Below are 12,911 nucleotides of genomic sequence, written 5' to 3'. Positions count from 1 at the left end.
AGCAACTTACTGCAGTTCCTTTGGCACTTAGTTTTATTAAAGTAATAATTGTTTTAAAAAAAAGTGGAAGTGAGACTTTCAAGTTGATGTTATTCTTTTAATGAAATTAATGTTCTAGGATATACAGCATGAAAATTGATTTCCCCCTACCCCGCATTCCTTTCTACTTCTTTGCTGTTGTAGAGATAGCATCTGCAGTTTTTATTACTATGAATCCTCACTTCACTTCTCATTCATGATTGTCTATTTTCACTAGCAGAAATAATTTAATCCTTTTCCTCTGGGGTTCTGGTTCTTAAAAATGCTCTTTCCACTCATATTAACCAGTTTCTTTGGCATTCAATGAATACGAAATTGGTCTTCATATATGTCTGTGTCTTCATGCACATAAAAGTATACTTGTCTGAAAGTTGTTGGGAGCATTGAAACATCATGTGAGATCGTACTCATCTTAATGGAATATAGCTTTGTTTCCAATTTCAAGAGGAGAGGTGTTGAATTAATTTGCAATAGGTTGATACTTGAATAATAAAAGTGGGATAATTAAGATGTATTTGTTTTGCATTTGTAATTAGTAGTTGGCTTTTAATTTTGAAAAATTGCTCAGTGGTAATTTAAGGAAAATCAGGAAAGAAACTGGGAAAGCAATAGCAACTGTGATATTCACTAGAATATTTTTTACATCTTTGTATCTTTCCTGTGAAATACTTTGAATTATGAAACATGAGTGCCTTGATTTAAGAAATGAAATTTTCTTTTCATTTAGCAGAGACATGAACAGCATTCCCCAGTATCCTGAAACCTTATGTGCCAATTTCACTGACATAGCTGCAGATCCTGACAAGAATAAAGGTCAGTTACTTAATTAACAACTTAAGCTGGCTTTGCACACTATTTGTCAAGCAGTTTCAATGATGTTGCTAATAACCCATGTAAACACAAAATTCACAGAGATGTTGTTAGAATTTGAATGACTTCTAAGCAAGTTAAGATCAAAGTTAGCAAACAGTCTTACAGCTTTGATGTTCTTTTGAATCTTCTCTGTGTTAAGACAGCATTTAGCTTTCAGTTTGTTTTAGGTATTTGTTTTTTCTTCTCTTGCTTTGCATAGGTTTATGTCTAAAAGTAACATGGTTGGGAGATAACACTGATCCTTATATTAAAATGAAGTTCAGCATCAAAGCAAATTTGACCATTTTTCTCTCCAAATGTCCACAGTAAGGACTTGCCCTTTTTGAAAGGAATAATGAAGAAGACTAGATCAGGCTTTTAAAACTCTTTGAGTTTTTATTGTTTCTGTTTTATTTTTATTCAGTACTGACTTGTTCACTGGAGTTCGTAACAGCAAAAGGCTTTATATGGTGAGATGGAGTTTGAAAACTGTTTAAAACTCACAGCTCTTTAAGCAGCAGAGCTGCCTGCCTGCAGCTGTGCCTTTTGCTGTAGGACTAACGTGTCTGGCAAGGTACAAAGGCTGTTTAAGCTTCTGTGGTAGATATTATGAATTGCTATCGTGAAATAATGAAATTGAGTTAACTTTGCAGCCATTGTCTCATAAAGACTGCTAATTTGGAACTTTTTCCTTTATCCAGCTATGTTTTCATAGTTGATAGGAACAACATGTCTTTGGGCAGTTAGGTGTTCAGACTGTAGACAGTACCATGGTGAATATCTGCTCTACAGGCTAAGTGCAGCCATAGCAAGTTCACCTAGTATTCGCTCATGGATAGCTCTGGCAGCACTGCCCATGCATTAAAAACGTGACTGTTCCTGCTGCATTTCTGTGGCTGGACTTCAGACCTGATTACCGAATGAAGGGTGGGGGCGAAGGAGGGGCTGGTGGGGATCATGTCCACCAGCCTGTCCTGCCATGAGGAAGGGCGCTGTGTTGCCACCAATGATCAGTGGCTTGAGAATTCTCCATAGGAGTTTCTTGCCCTGTTTTGTGGAATTTCAAATTCTTGATTCAGGTCCTTTCTTCTATTTTTTTTAACAAATAGAAATTTTGAGATTTGTTTAAAGATTGACCTTTTTCACATAAATAGGTTCATTGGCATCTCTGGATTCTCTTTTGCCTGGACCTGAATATCACAAATGACATTTGATTCTCAGAGCTTGTGCAAGGTTCCTTCCTGTTTTCCATTTCATTCTCGTTCCCCTGTTTAGGTCTTTACCCAGCAGGAGACTTGTGGCCTGCCCAGCCAGTCTGCCTGACAAACAGCCTAAACTACAACCTTGAGAATAATATACCATGCATGATCCAAGAAACGCCCTCGGTCCACAACAGGCAAGTTATGTCTCATGTCAACAGTATGGCTAACATTTTGTTCAGGTTTCTGTGATACAGAGCACTGCACTTAAGCCTACTTTATAATATTTGTAAGGCAGATGATAGAAGCAACAGCACAAATCTGATTTTAACTATCTCCTGTTTTTTTATACTTTTCCATTAGTACATCATGATTAATTTTGCTCAGACAAATTCACTGGTGTTCCTATTCGTGTGTAGATATTCCAGAACTTCTTTTCAAATTTAATTAAATACTTGCTGGAAAATTTATAATTTCTTCCAGTTCTTTTGCATGACCAGGCAGAGGGCCTGCCTTTTAGGTTTGCTTTCCTCTTGCTAAACATATGGTTTCTGTATATCAGAGGGTGTGTTATGAAGTATGTACTCATGTTATATGGCATAAACAGACATTGTTAAAAAAAAAAAAAAAAATAGCCCAGTGTGAAGATGGTATATGAAAAAAAAAGTTGGTTGGGCTATTTGGTCAGGCTCTGTATAGATTTGAGTTGATCTTCCAACAGCAGTGAACTCGAGTCGCTCTTGTACTTGAGACTTACTGCACTGTAAATTTTACTAATGCAAAATTCACGACAAACTAGGGAGAAGAAATACCCTGGCAGTGCAGTGCAGTCAGTTCTTCAGGTCATGTCCTGTCATCCGAAATGACAGAGTGGTAACGCAGAAATCCCCAAGTGACGATCTTGTGTTTCTAACCAGGCTGCTAACCTCAACTGTAAACTGGTGTGTCAACAAACTGCAGTCCTGATGATTTGGAATAATGGCCAGCAGTCTGTCTGGCTCTCTAAGTCAGATCTTTAAGAATTGCTCTTGAAAGTCTTCTTGAAATACTTGAATTATTTTAATGAAAATATGTATAATCCCTTCACTAAGCATGTGTAGTTTAGGAAACATTGCCGAACAGGGCTCTCATGCTTGTGGTGGGGACAGGAGAAATGCCCATATTGAGTGCTATTCATAGAAATGCTAGAGAATGCATTACATTTTCTCTTATTTCAAATCATTTCACTTTCTATCTACTACTGATGTGGCTGTCGAAAAGAAATAGAATTACTTTCTTTTTATGGAGGAAGAAGTTGAGCCCCACTAGGTGTTGCAGAACTCTGGTAGCTGTCATTACAAATTGTTCATCCTCCCGCGGGGGAAAAAGAGATCAGCAAGATAATCGCTCTGATTAGGTACTGGCAGAGAGTGGTTACTAGCAGGATTTGTATGGCAAGTGGAATGTGAAAAGCCTAATCATGAGTTCCAGGCATTTTACACCCAATAGCTTTACAGTAAATAAGTATGTCTAAATAATTTTCAGAAGTTCTGCAAACTGCTTCTAACAGCAAATTTTTCCTTTTTCTTGGGACAGCTTCATTGACTGGAACGCAACTTGTGACAGCCAATTTTCCAACATGTATTGTCCATTAGAGATGAACGAATACGGTGCTTTCCCAGAAGGTGAGATGATATAAAACTCAAGTTATCACTGAGCGTATTTTTCTCTCTCACTTTATTCTTTAAAACAAAAAAGCGGAGTTTGTCTATAAGCATCTGGATATTCATTGCTTGACCAAACTTTGCACTTTACAGCTGACCGGGTGTTCTATAGAAAAATCACAATCTGCGTGTGGTAGATGAGAACACTGATCTTTGTTTAGACTTAAGCCTGAAAATCCAGCATACAGTACTTACTCTGAGACAGAATAGAGAGAAATGCTTGTGACCACAATATTACACAATTCTTTTTTGCACAATTTTCTTTGTTTCTCTTCTGGCAGGCTTCTGCCTTCCAGTGTGTGAAACAGAAGGCCTCTTGTGACCAATTACCTTTCCAGGCTAGAGTTTCTTGGCTTGGGACGCACACTGGCAAGAACCTAAAATTCTTTAGCATTACCTAAGCAATAATTAAAAGTCAAGCTACAGTATCACAGGCAGCACGGTGTTCCCTCGGGTGCTTAGAGCTGAGGCATGTTGGCAGTGAAGCCAGGGTAGTGCTCTGCCATGCACGTTCTGCAGCTAATAAAGACTCCTTTCTCCATTAAAGAGATTGCCTACTCTTTACCCCGTCCTCCTGATAGCAATTTGTTAGTGGGTGCCTGGTACAAAATGGTAGCCTTGTTAACAGAAGTTGTTACGCTTCGCTGCTGCATTGCCTGGAAGCTGCCTTAAGTCACCAAAAGCTTAGGTTGGTTCCAGCATGTCTCGCTCCAAGAAGATTCAACATTCCTCCACAGAAATGTTAGCAGTGTTTACATTGCAAAAGCCTTATTTTGTCTTCCTTGTTTTATAAACTGTAGAAAATATGAACTACCCCAGTGGCTTCCCGGGTACAGCCGCAGTGCAGAACACAGCCTTCATTGACCAGAGCTGCCCCTCCACCTGGAATGCGCCTCCCAACATGCCGCCTGCCTGGGAGCCCGCCAGTTATGTCAACTCCACAGTGAGTATTGTCACTGCCAGGCTGCCTTTGTGTGCACCTCTTCAAAAACCTTTCCAGTCCATGCCCGTCTTTCCCTTTCCTATCGCTTGCATGTTCCTCGTGATTCCTTTAAGTAGCCTGACGTATGCGTTTGGTGCTGGTGTTGGTAGCATGGCTTTTTCCCAGTTGTTGGTCAGGGTTGTTACTCGGCTTTGTCTATTAAATGGCAAGATAGATATTTTTTTTGCCTGAAAATTGATGCAAATCATCTTACATATGGAAAAACATTTTGGACTTATGTAGTCTACTGAGACTTTTCCCTATCAAAATCAACCTTTCCAGATGAGGATAAAATACAAAAAGTGCTGACAGCAAAACCCAGAGAGATTTGAAAATGGTGAGGCTGAATGGACAGCTGCTCTCAGTGACTTTGACAGTCTTTTTTTTTGCTAGGAAATCCAAGTGATTTAAGCTGGATTTGTGCAGATTTCTGAATGCTGACTTTGACCTGTTATGCTCTGGACTAGCCATGCTTATGTCATCCCATAGTGCAATGTATGGCTGACTTCAGTTCAAGGTGGTCTTTAATTGCAACCACCTTCTCTTCTGTTCATATTTCAAAAATCTCACATATTAGAACAAAAAATTGTACTTACAGTATGTTTGTTTTGAAGAAAACTAACCAAATAAAGCAAGAAATATTTCTAACTGCAAAAACGAAAATTCAACTGTATTTAAAAAGTGGCAAAACTGGTAGAATTCTGTTTCCTGAAATAAATGTAGCTTTATGCCATATTTTTATTCAAGAATGCCAGGAATTACAGAAGGTAGAGATTGGAAAATACATTAGACAATTCAGTTCATTTCCCTGTTGAGCTTTTCCCCACAATACTTTTCAGTGTTTCATTCAGTTTTAAAAGTCCCAAGACTTCCATGACCTTCTCCAAGAGACTTCCTCACAGGCTAACACATCTTGCTCTCCAGGAGGTTCTTTATAAGCTTTCGAAATTTTTCTAACTGAATTCCCCAGCTCCCAGTTATATTCTCTTTTCCATGCTGAATATCCTTCTTTGCTTCTGGTGTGCATAATCTTTCAGTACTGACACATACTTCAACCGTTTAGTTTTCTTTCCTTAGTTGTCCTTCTCTTTTAATTTTAACTCCCGAAACCATGCATGGTGCTCTTCACGTGTCATCCATTTATTCCTTAAATTTCTTAACAACCCAGCCAGAACTGAGTATTGTATTCCTGTTACAGTGATATTGGTGCCATGTAGAGAGGAGCTCATGCGGATTCATTTCATGAAGTGCCTTTCCATATGCACACTAATGCTGCTGTAATCTTTTGGGCAACCATATTGCTTTGCAAACTTGCATAATTTTCTACTTGTGTGTTTCCCAAGTTCTCTGCCTAAGTGCTGATTCCTCCCATTTAGTACATTTCCATGCATTCTTTGGCAAACAGACCATTTTGCAGTTTCCCATGATGATTTTATCTTGCTCTACAGCCCTACCTCTCGAGCACCCGAAGCTTGTCTCCAATGTCTGGACTTTTTGGTTCCATCTGGGCACCTCAGAGCGATGTTTATGAAAGCTGCTGTCCTGTCAGTGCCACAACCCAGCACTCAACCCATGTTGAGAACCAGGCAGTTATGTGTAAGCAGGAATACTATCCGAGGTTTAACCCGTTCCGTGCCTACATGAACTTGGACATATGGACTACAGCAGCCAACCGAAATGCAAATTTCCCACTTTCAAGGGACTCGGGTTACTGTGGAAATGTGTGAAAGGAATTTGATTTGAAAATGTGAATAAAGATGCTTGCAATTTTGATTACTAGAGTAAGTTGGTTGTTGAATAGATTACAATGTTGGTGGATATTTTGGCACTTTTATATTGAAAATAAATTTTTTTTATTGAAGTCTGAGCATTCAGTGCATTTTGAGAAGCAAAACATTCAGGACACTGTTATTGTCAGGTGAAGGCTATAAATTTAAAACCCAAATTTTTTCAAGAAAAAAGTGTTAGGTTCTTAGAAGTATCCATGACCACGTACTGCACATGTTTCTTCTGGAGTTTGCATTTTGTGGTATAAACTAGGTGTGTTTTAGCATTTGTAGGTGCATAATTATACCTGTAAATAATTGCATCTGTGCCAAACTAACGCTAGGAACCTACTTATTGATGCAGATCAGGTATTTTCCACGTGGTGCCACTCTTACTGCTGACATAGTTCTTTGTGGGTGTAAATTTCTGGCGCTAAAAAAAAAGGCTGAACTGTGGCTTGCTTATCTGGCTTCAAAATGCAAACTATCAGTCGGATGATATTACACTTGTGCAGTGCGGGTGAGTGGGCACTTCTTCCAGGAGCTTTTCTTGCCAGTGACTCCCGGTATCTTGTGTTTGGATTTCTAGCCTTCACGTTGCAATAGCATTTTCAGTGCAATTAATTGCCCTTGTTTAAAATGCTAGTTCTTGAATTGGAACAAATGTTGCTTTGAGAGCGAGTTCACACCACTCTCCAAAACAGAACAGCATTGTGTTAATTAATATTATGGGACCAAATCTTTGGAGTGGGAAAGGCAACCAAGGAAGGGCTGCGACCCTGTTCAGGGCTGAATCTTTCCATCGTGCTAGCTGTCTCTGCTGCCCATTCCCATAGAGCTTTTTATTCTGGTATTGCAGACCATGTCTGGGTGTCTTCACTCTTCAGGTGTCAAAGAAAGGGGACAGCAAGGGAATTGTGGCATGTCTTCTGCAAGAGGGCTTGTTAAGTGGAGAAAGAGAACAAAGGGGCATCCAGCAGCAGCCTCTCCCTGCTGCTTGAAGGAGAGTTACGAAGAGGACAGAAGCAGAACCTCTGCGGTGGCTGCAGGCTTGGCAGCAAGCAGCAGCAGTCACAGATTGATTGCAGCTTGGGAGGCTCAGGTGGAGCAGGAGGAGGAGCGGCTTCCCTGGGAAGGGTGCTGCATGAGGATGGGTTGTCCTACGGGGTGGGCGCATCTCCGTGCTCGGGGCTGTTTGTAGTGCTGCCTGCTCTAGTGGCAGTGACAGTCCTGCTCTGTGTGGGAGGTGAGACCACCAAGGTCCAGTCACTGTTCTGAGGAGTTTGCAAACTTCAGCAAATTCCTTACTCTTTGCTGTTTCACCTGTTTTCCTCTCGCCCTTTGAACTTTTCCTGACGAGAACTGTTAGACGACAAAATGCTGAAGCGCTTAGCTTTGTTTTTATTTGAAGGCAGAGCAGCAAAGGCACTGTGCAATAGCTGATAAACCTGCATGCAAGGCTACTCAGCAACCTGAGAGCCCGCACAATTCTGGCTCTGCCAGTTGCATCGTGTTGCTGAGCTATCGGACCAGCTCCTCTGACATGCTGATTTTGGTCAGAAATGCCATCCTAGGTCTTGAAATACCTCCTCAGAAACATCCTCTTTCCATAAAAAGTTCATTTCAATAAATCAACAGTTCCTGCAGAACTTTTGTTGAAAGATACATTAAAGCACAGCAAATAGAGTGTATTAGAATTAGTTCAGAGAGGGTGATTGGGTGGGTATTTGGAAGCTACTGCTTTAGCTGCTCATGTGGAGGGTGCTTCTAAGCCTTTCCTTGGTTTCAGTGTCAGAAAAATGAGATCGTCTCTGAATGCTTTCAAAACTGTGGTGTTTTAATGGCTTTATCAGGAAATAGCGCCGAGAGTCTTTGGCCGCTTTCCATGATGTGTCTTGCAGGATGGGACTCTGTGACTGTGGAATTTAATAGTAATTGCTTGTGATTCTGAAGGAAAGTTTACGTGTTCATATCATCCTGAAACCAGTGCAAAGCCATGAGAAGTAGGCATAACCACTGACATGCTTTCTGTGCACCTATTGTCCATGGCAGGAGACTTCAGGAGGAATAGACTGGGAGTGCGTACACAATAAACACGGGGGAAAAAAAACAATTGATCATTTGGTTTGAAATGCAATGAAGTTCTTTATTCCCTGGATAATATTGTTCGTTTTATTGTGTGTCCATTGAATTTTGGAGGTGCAGAGGCACTGGAAAGAACAGAGGATGCTCAAAGCTGCCCTTGGTTAGCATACCCAATTTGTTCTGTTAACTCCATCGCTGTAATGGTATCTGTATGTTCCCTGCACTGAAGTGAAGCTTTTTCCCTCAAGCACCAGTACAAGGAGATGCTTTTCTTAGATTTGCAACAAACTGTAACACCAACAAAAAAAAACCCCACAGAGTTCTGATCAGCACCGAGTTCTTGTTCTAAGCAATGTGTTGTGTTCCAGGCTGAATAAATTGCTGAGAGAGAACAAACACAATAATCCCGGCAAAGACACTGGAGAGTTCAGGGAGAACAACAAAAATTAGAAATGTTTGGAAAAGAGCTCTGTGAAAAACTCTGTTAGAGTGGTTAAAGTGCCAGCAATAGACAAGGGCAATGAGCCACAAACAACTTGAGAAATACTGCTGAGAAAGAAAACAATCATTCTCTTTAATCAAACCAGAACAGATCAAGAAGTAATTCCCCCAGGAGCTGGGTAGTATTAGGCAAAGTATCTCATATAACTTTTCATAACAATAACAAAGGAATGTAACAAGCTCATTAAGGTTACCAGGAATAATTGCTGCCATCAGGAGACATCTATAGCTTAATGAGCAATCCACGGCATACAAGTGGATTTGGGCTCAATTAAAAATCATCTTCCCCCTACAGTAAAGGAGAAGATGAAATAATTAATTCCACTACAAATTTCTTTGTACCAAAATTACTGTAATTCTACTAGAGTAAAACTGAAAAGGCTGCTTGAATGGATAGCTATAAAGACATCTAATTGTCTTGAGCAAAATAATTTCTAGTTTATTGCCTTGTGCCAGGAATTCTTTTTAAGCAGGGTCTTGAGTTTTGCCGATCTCTGTGAAACTGTTACCATTTTTCTGAGACTCTTCTGTGAAAGTTCTCAGTAAATCGAAGAAATGCTTCAGTTTGCAAAGGGAAAAACAAGAATCGTGGTATAAAATAGTATCTTGCACAGTTCACTAGTGTGCTTGGTTATGGAGGGAGGGGGGAAATCATGGGCAGTTACAAGCTTTCAGTGTGGATTTCTGTCCTGGTGTGAACGCTACATAAACTTGGGATGTTCAGCATTTTCCCAAGAAGAGACTTGGAGAAGCCCCAGCCACACCTGCTCCCTCTCCAGGCAGCCTTGTGGCTTCATGGACATGCACTGGGAATTGGAGGTACGGAGGTTGAAGTTATTGCTGTACTTCATTTGTGCCGGGCGTCTTAGCCAAGTCTGCCTGGTGTGTCCCCAGTTTCCATCCTGGATCCAGGGAATATTCTCGGCACATTTCGTGAGGGTTTATAGGGACTGTGAGAACAGTGAGTGTCTGTTCAGCTGTCCTAGCTTCTCCTGCAGGATTAGTGAGACCTGCACAGCGTTGTGTTGGAGCTGAGGGAAGAGGAGCGGGCAGTGCTCCCCAGGACCCTGCCGGTAAGTGGGGCTGGTCCCACTGGGCTTACCTCCTGCGGGGAGGGACCTGGAGTGGCCAGACTGGTCTTTGCAGTGGCGGATGGGGCGTTGCTTTCCAGCATTTGCTCTTTTCCCTTCCAGTCTCAGGCAACGCCCGTTGCTTGTGCTAGGCCCTGAGTCACCCTGTTTGCCCTTTCCACATATTTTCCTTGCTGTAAGCTATTTGTGGGACAGGTGCAGGGTGGCACGTCCTCGTCACCACGGTCACGTTCTGGTTGCACCTTTGCTTCCTCTGCCCCATCCCATTGTTGGGTCGGCCTTGCTGTGTTTGTCAGGGCTCGGGGCAGGGCTTACTGTGTGCTCTTCACAGCACCTTTGGTGGGCTGAGCGTCCCCAGCAGTTATGCCCACTCGGCGTGGCTGCAGGGGGACAGGCTCGCTCGCCTGGCCTGGCAGAGGTGGGTGTCCCAGCAAGCCCAAGCATTTCTGGCAGCAGTTGCCCATTTCTGCTCCGGTGGGTGAGAGGCCTGGCACTGTTCCCCATCTCCTTGAGCTGGGGGATGTGGAGTAGCACGGGGGAGGATTTATTGTCCCAGCCCTACAAAGAGGTGTTGCAACTGAGGTCCTGGGAGCTTGCACCCACTGCTGTGGTCATCACTAGAGGCACAGACCCAGGTGCTCCCCTGCTGATGCTTGTCCCTTCATTCCTGGGGTGGCTTTCCCTGCGGAAGTCTCTCTCTCCATGCCTCCCCAACAAAAAAGCCACCCTTGTCACTGTGCCTTGTACACCATGTGGCTCGCTTTTTCCCCGGCCTTTGCTTTGCTTCATTTCTTTCCGGTCACTTAAACCGCAGCGGCCCAACCCCTCAAACGCTTTTGAATTTCGGGGTGGCTGTGGAGGGCGGCAGCGCCCCGGGCTGCCGGCAGCCTTGCTGGTGCTGCTGGGCCACGTGCCTCTGCAGCTTTTGTTTGGGACCACTCAAACACTGCTTGCAGGCTGGTGCTGGCCTGGGCGAGCAGGGACTGAGCCGACCCCAGCCATGGGGCTCCCCGGCCCGCAAACTGGTGCTGGATGAGCCAGTGATTGAGCTGCTCGTCCAGCGTGAGCTGGTTGTTTAATTGTCTTCAGCCACTCTACCAGGAGGCAGGCCTGGCTCATAGCCGAGCATGGTACATGTGTGTGTGCACCTCCTGAGGTGTGCCTTGTCTTGGGGAGCGACCACAGAGCTGCTCCTCAGCAAACCCAGTGCCCGTGCGGTGGTTTCGGGACAGTGCTGCTCCGTCCACCGGACCCAGCCTGTGGTGTGACGGGCTCGGCCAGACCTCGCTTCTCAAACTGCGCTGGCGAAACACTTGGTTTGTTGGGAGCTGGTTGTTTGTTTTTAATTTTGACTGAATGTACGGTTTGTGGAGGGAAGTCAGCACTTTCACACGTCCTCCGTAGCACAGATGTGTGGGAAGCCTGTGCGCTGGACTTGCCACGGCTTCCAGAAGCAGCTACGTGGAAGGGAGGCGGTTGCCTCCGCGGCATCCGGGGGAAGCAGGATGTGCTGGGTCGGGGCTGTCTCGAAACTAGAAACATAACTTTCTTCTCGCGCAGGACAGCGGGTTAGGTGTTGTAGTGAGGCCATCGACACCCCACGAGGCCTGCTGGGGTTTCTGGTTCTGATTTAGTGAGAGGCGGGTTTCGCTTCATTCATTCGGCACAGCCTTGTTAAAGTCAAGGTGTTTTGCAGTGCCATGCGTGAAACACCAGAGCATGCAAGCCAGATGTCAAAACTGATAAGGGAACCCCGCAGAAGCAACAAAAAACACGGTAACCTTTCCATCACACTCCTCAGATGACAATGTGGCCGTGGGAGCATATTGCTCACTTCTTGGCCGTGCTTGCAGGGGCGAAGCAGGGTGATGGCAGCGCTTGTGAGCTAATGGAAAATGATCTCATTGCTGCCCTGTGTATCCTGCAGCGTGGAAGCCCTTGTCTCCTCTCTGCTCTCCTCAGGGCTGTGACCCATGGTGTGCTGTACCTGTCACCCCTTCTCGTCAGCTAAGGACATCACGCCTACACCTGCCTTTGGGCTCCCACTGCTAGTACTGTGTTGAGGTCAGGCACTCTCCAAATGACTCTGAATGCTGAGTTTCAGTGTTTTCTGGTCTGTACATCCTCATCACGCAATGAATGCTCTTTCCAGGGCTGAAAGAAACCAGACCGTAGGCATCTTCTGTTTAACCAAGGCCCAGTTGCCCAGCTCGGGCACTTCCCCAGCACCCTGCCACACCGTCGCTCTGGTGAGCACAAATATTGTTCAGTCACCTTCTCCCAGTATGTTGCTATTGCTTCCACCACCACTACCTCGTAGTTGTCTTCCTCTTTGTAAGCTTGCAGAGCTTGCTTGCAGCTGCGACCCTGAACATCGTGTGTCTGCGTGGCCTGAAATGCCCACAACTTTTGGGCTGGGGCTTCTGGGCTCCTGATGGCAACAGCAAGCTGGGACATAAATGAAGGACATGGTGGTGGGCAGCCTGAGCTAGTGGGGGCACGAGCCTTTCCTGTCTGCCCCAGCCTGAGGGATTTCTGCCTTCTGAGAGGTATTCGTGGGTGAGGTCCTGGGTTTCCTTTGTAATAGCTGAACTTTCGTGATGTAGGTCGATACCCTACAGCAACATGCGACTTGCAGCAGTTGCTGTGCTGTTGCAATTAGTAGGGGTGTGCCAAGCCCTCAGCTCACAATG

General features: G+C 44.1%; 1 protein-coding gene across 5 annotated transcripts in view; it reads left to right on the top strand.

The window, feature by feature from the left end:
* Positions 1 to 6,636, top strand: part of TMEM131L (transmembrane 131 like) — a 79,258-nt gene extending 72,622 nt beyond the window's left edge. For 3 of the 5 annotated variants that reach the window (XM_040554529.1, XM_040554530.1, XM_040554534.1), the window contains 5 exons: positions 767 to 852; positions 2,167 to 2,287; positions 3,666 to 3,754; positions 4,594 to 4,736; positions 6,224 to 6,636. In XM_040554529.1, coding sequence (XP_040410463.1) covers positions 767 to 852; positions 2,167 to 2,287; positions 3,666 to 3,754; positions 4,594 to 4,736; positions 6,224 to 6,502 — 718 coding nt within the window. In that variant the 3' untranslated portion in view covers positions 6,503 to 6,636. The remainder of the gene's footprint in view (positions 1 to 766; positions 853 to 2,166; positions 2,288 to 3,665; positions 3,755 to 4,593; positions 4,737 to 6,223) is intronic. The other 2 variants (XM_040554533.1, XM_040554531.1) reach the window with 1 other exon arrangement.
* The last annotated feature ends 6,275 nt before the right edge of the window (positions 6,637 to 12,911 follow it).

Source organism: Cygnus olor, chromosome 4 (assembly GCF_009769625.2).
Source record: "Cygnus olor isolate bCygOlo1 chromosome 4, bCygOlo1.pri.v2, whole genome shotgun sequence".
Lineage (NCBI taxonomy): Eukaryota > Metazoa > Chordata > Aves > Anseriformes > Anatidae > Cygnus > Cygnus olor.
The sequence above is the reverse complement of the archived record's forward strand: the minus strand, read 5'-3'. Positions and strand labels throughout refer to the sequence as shown.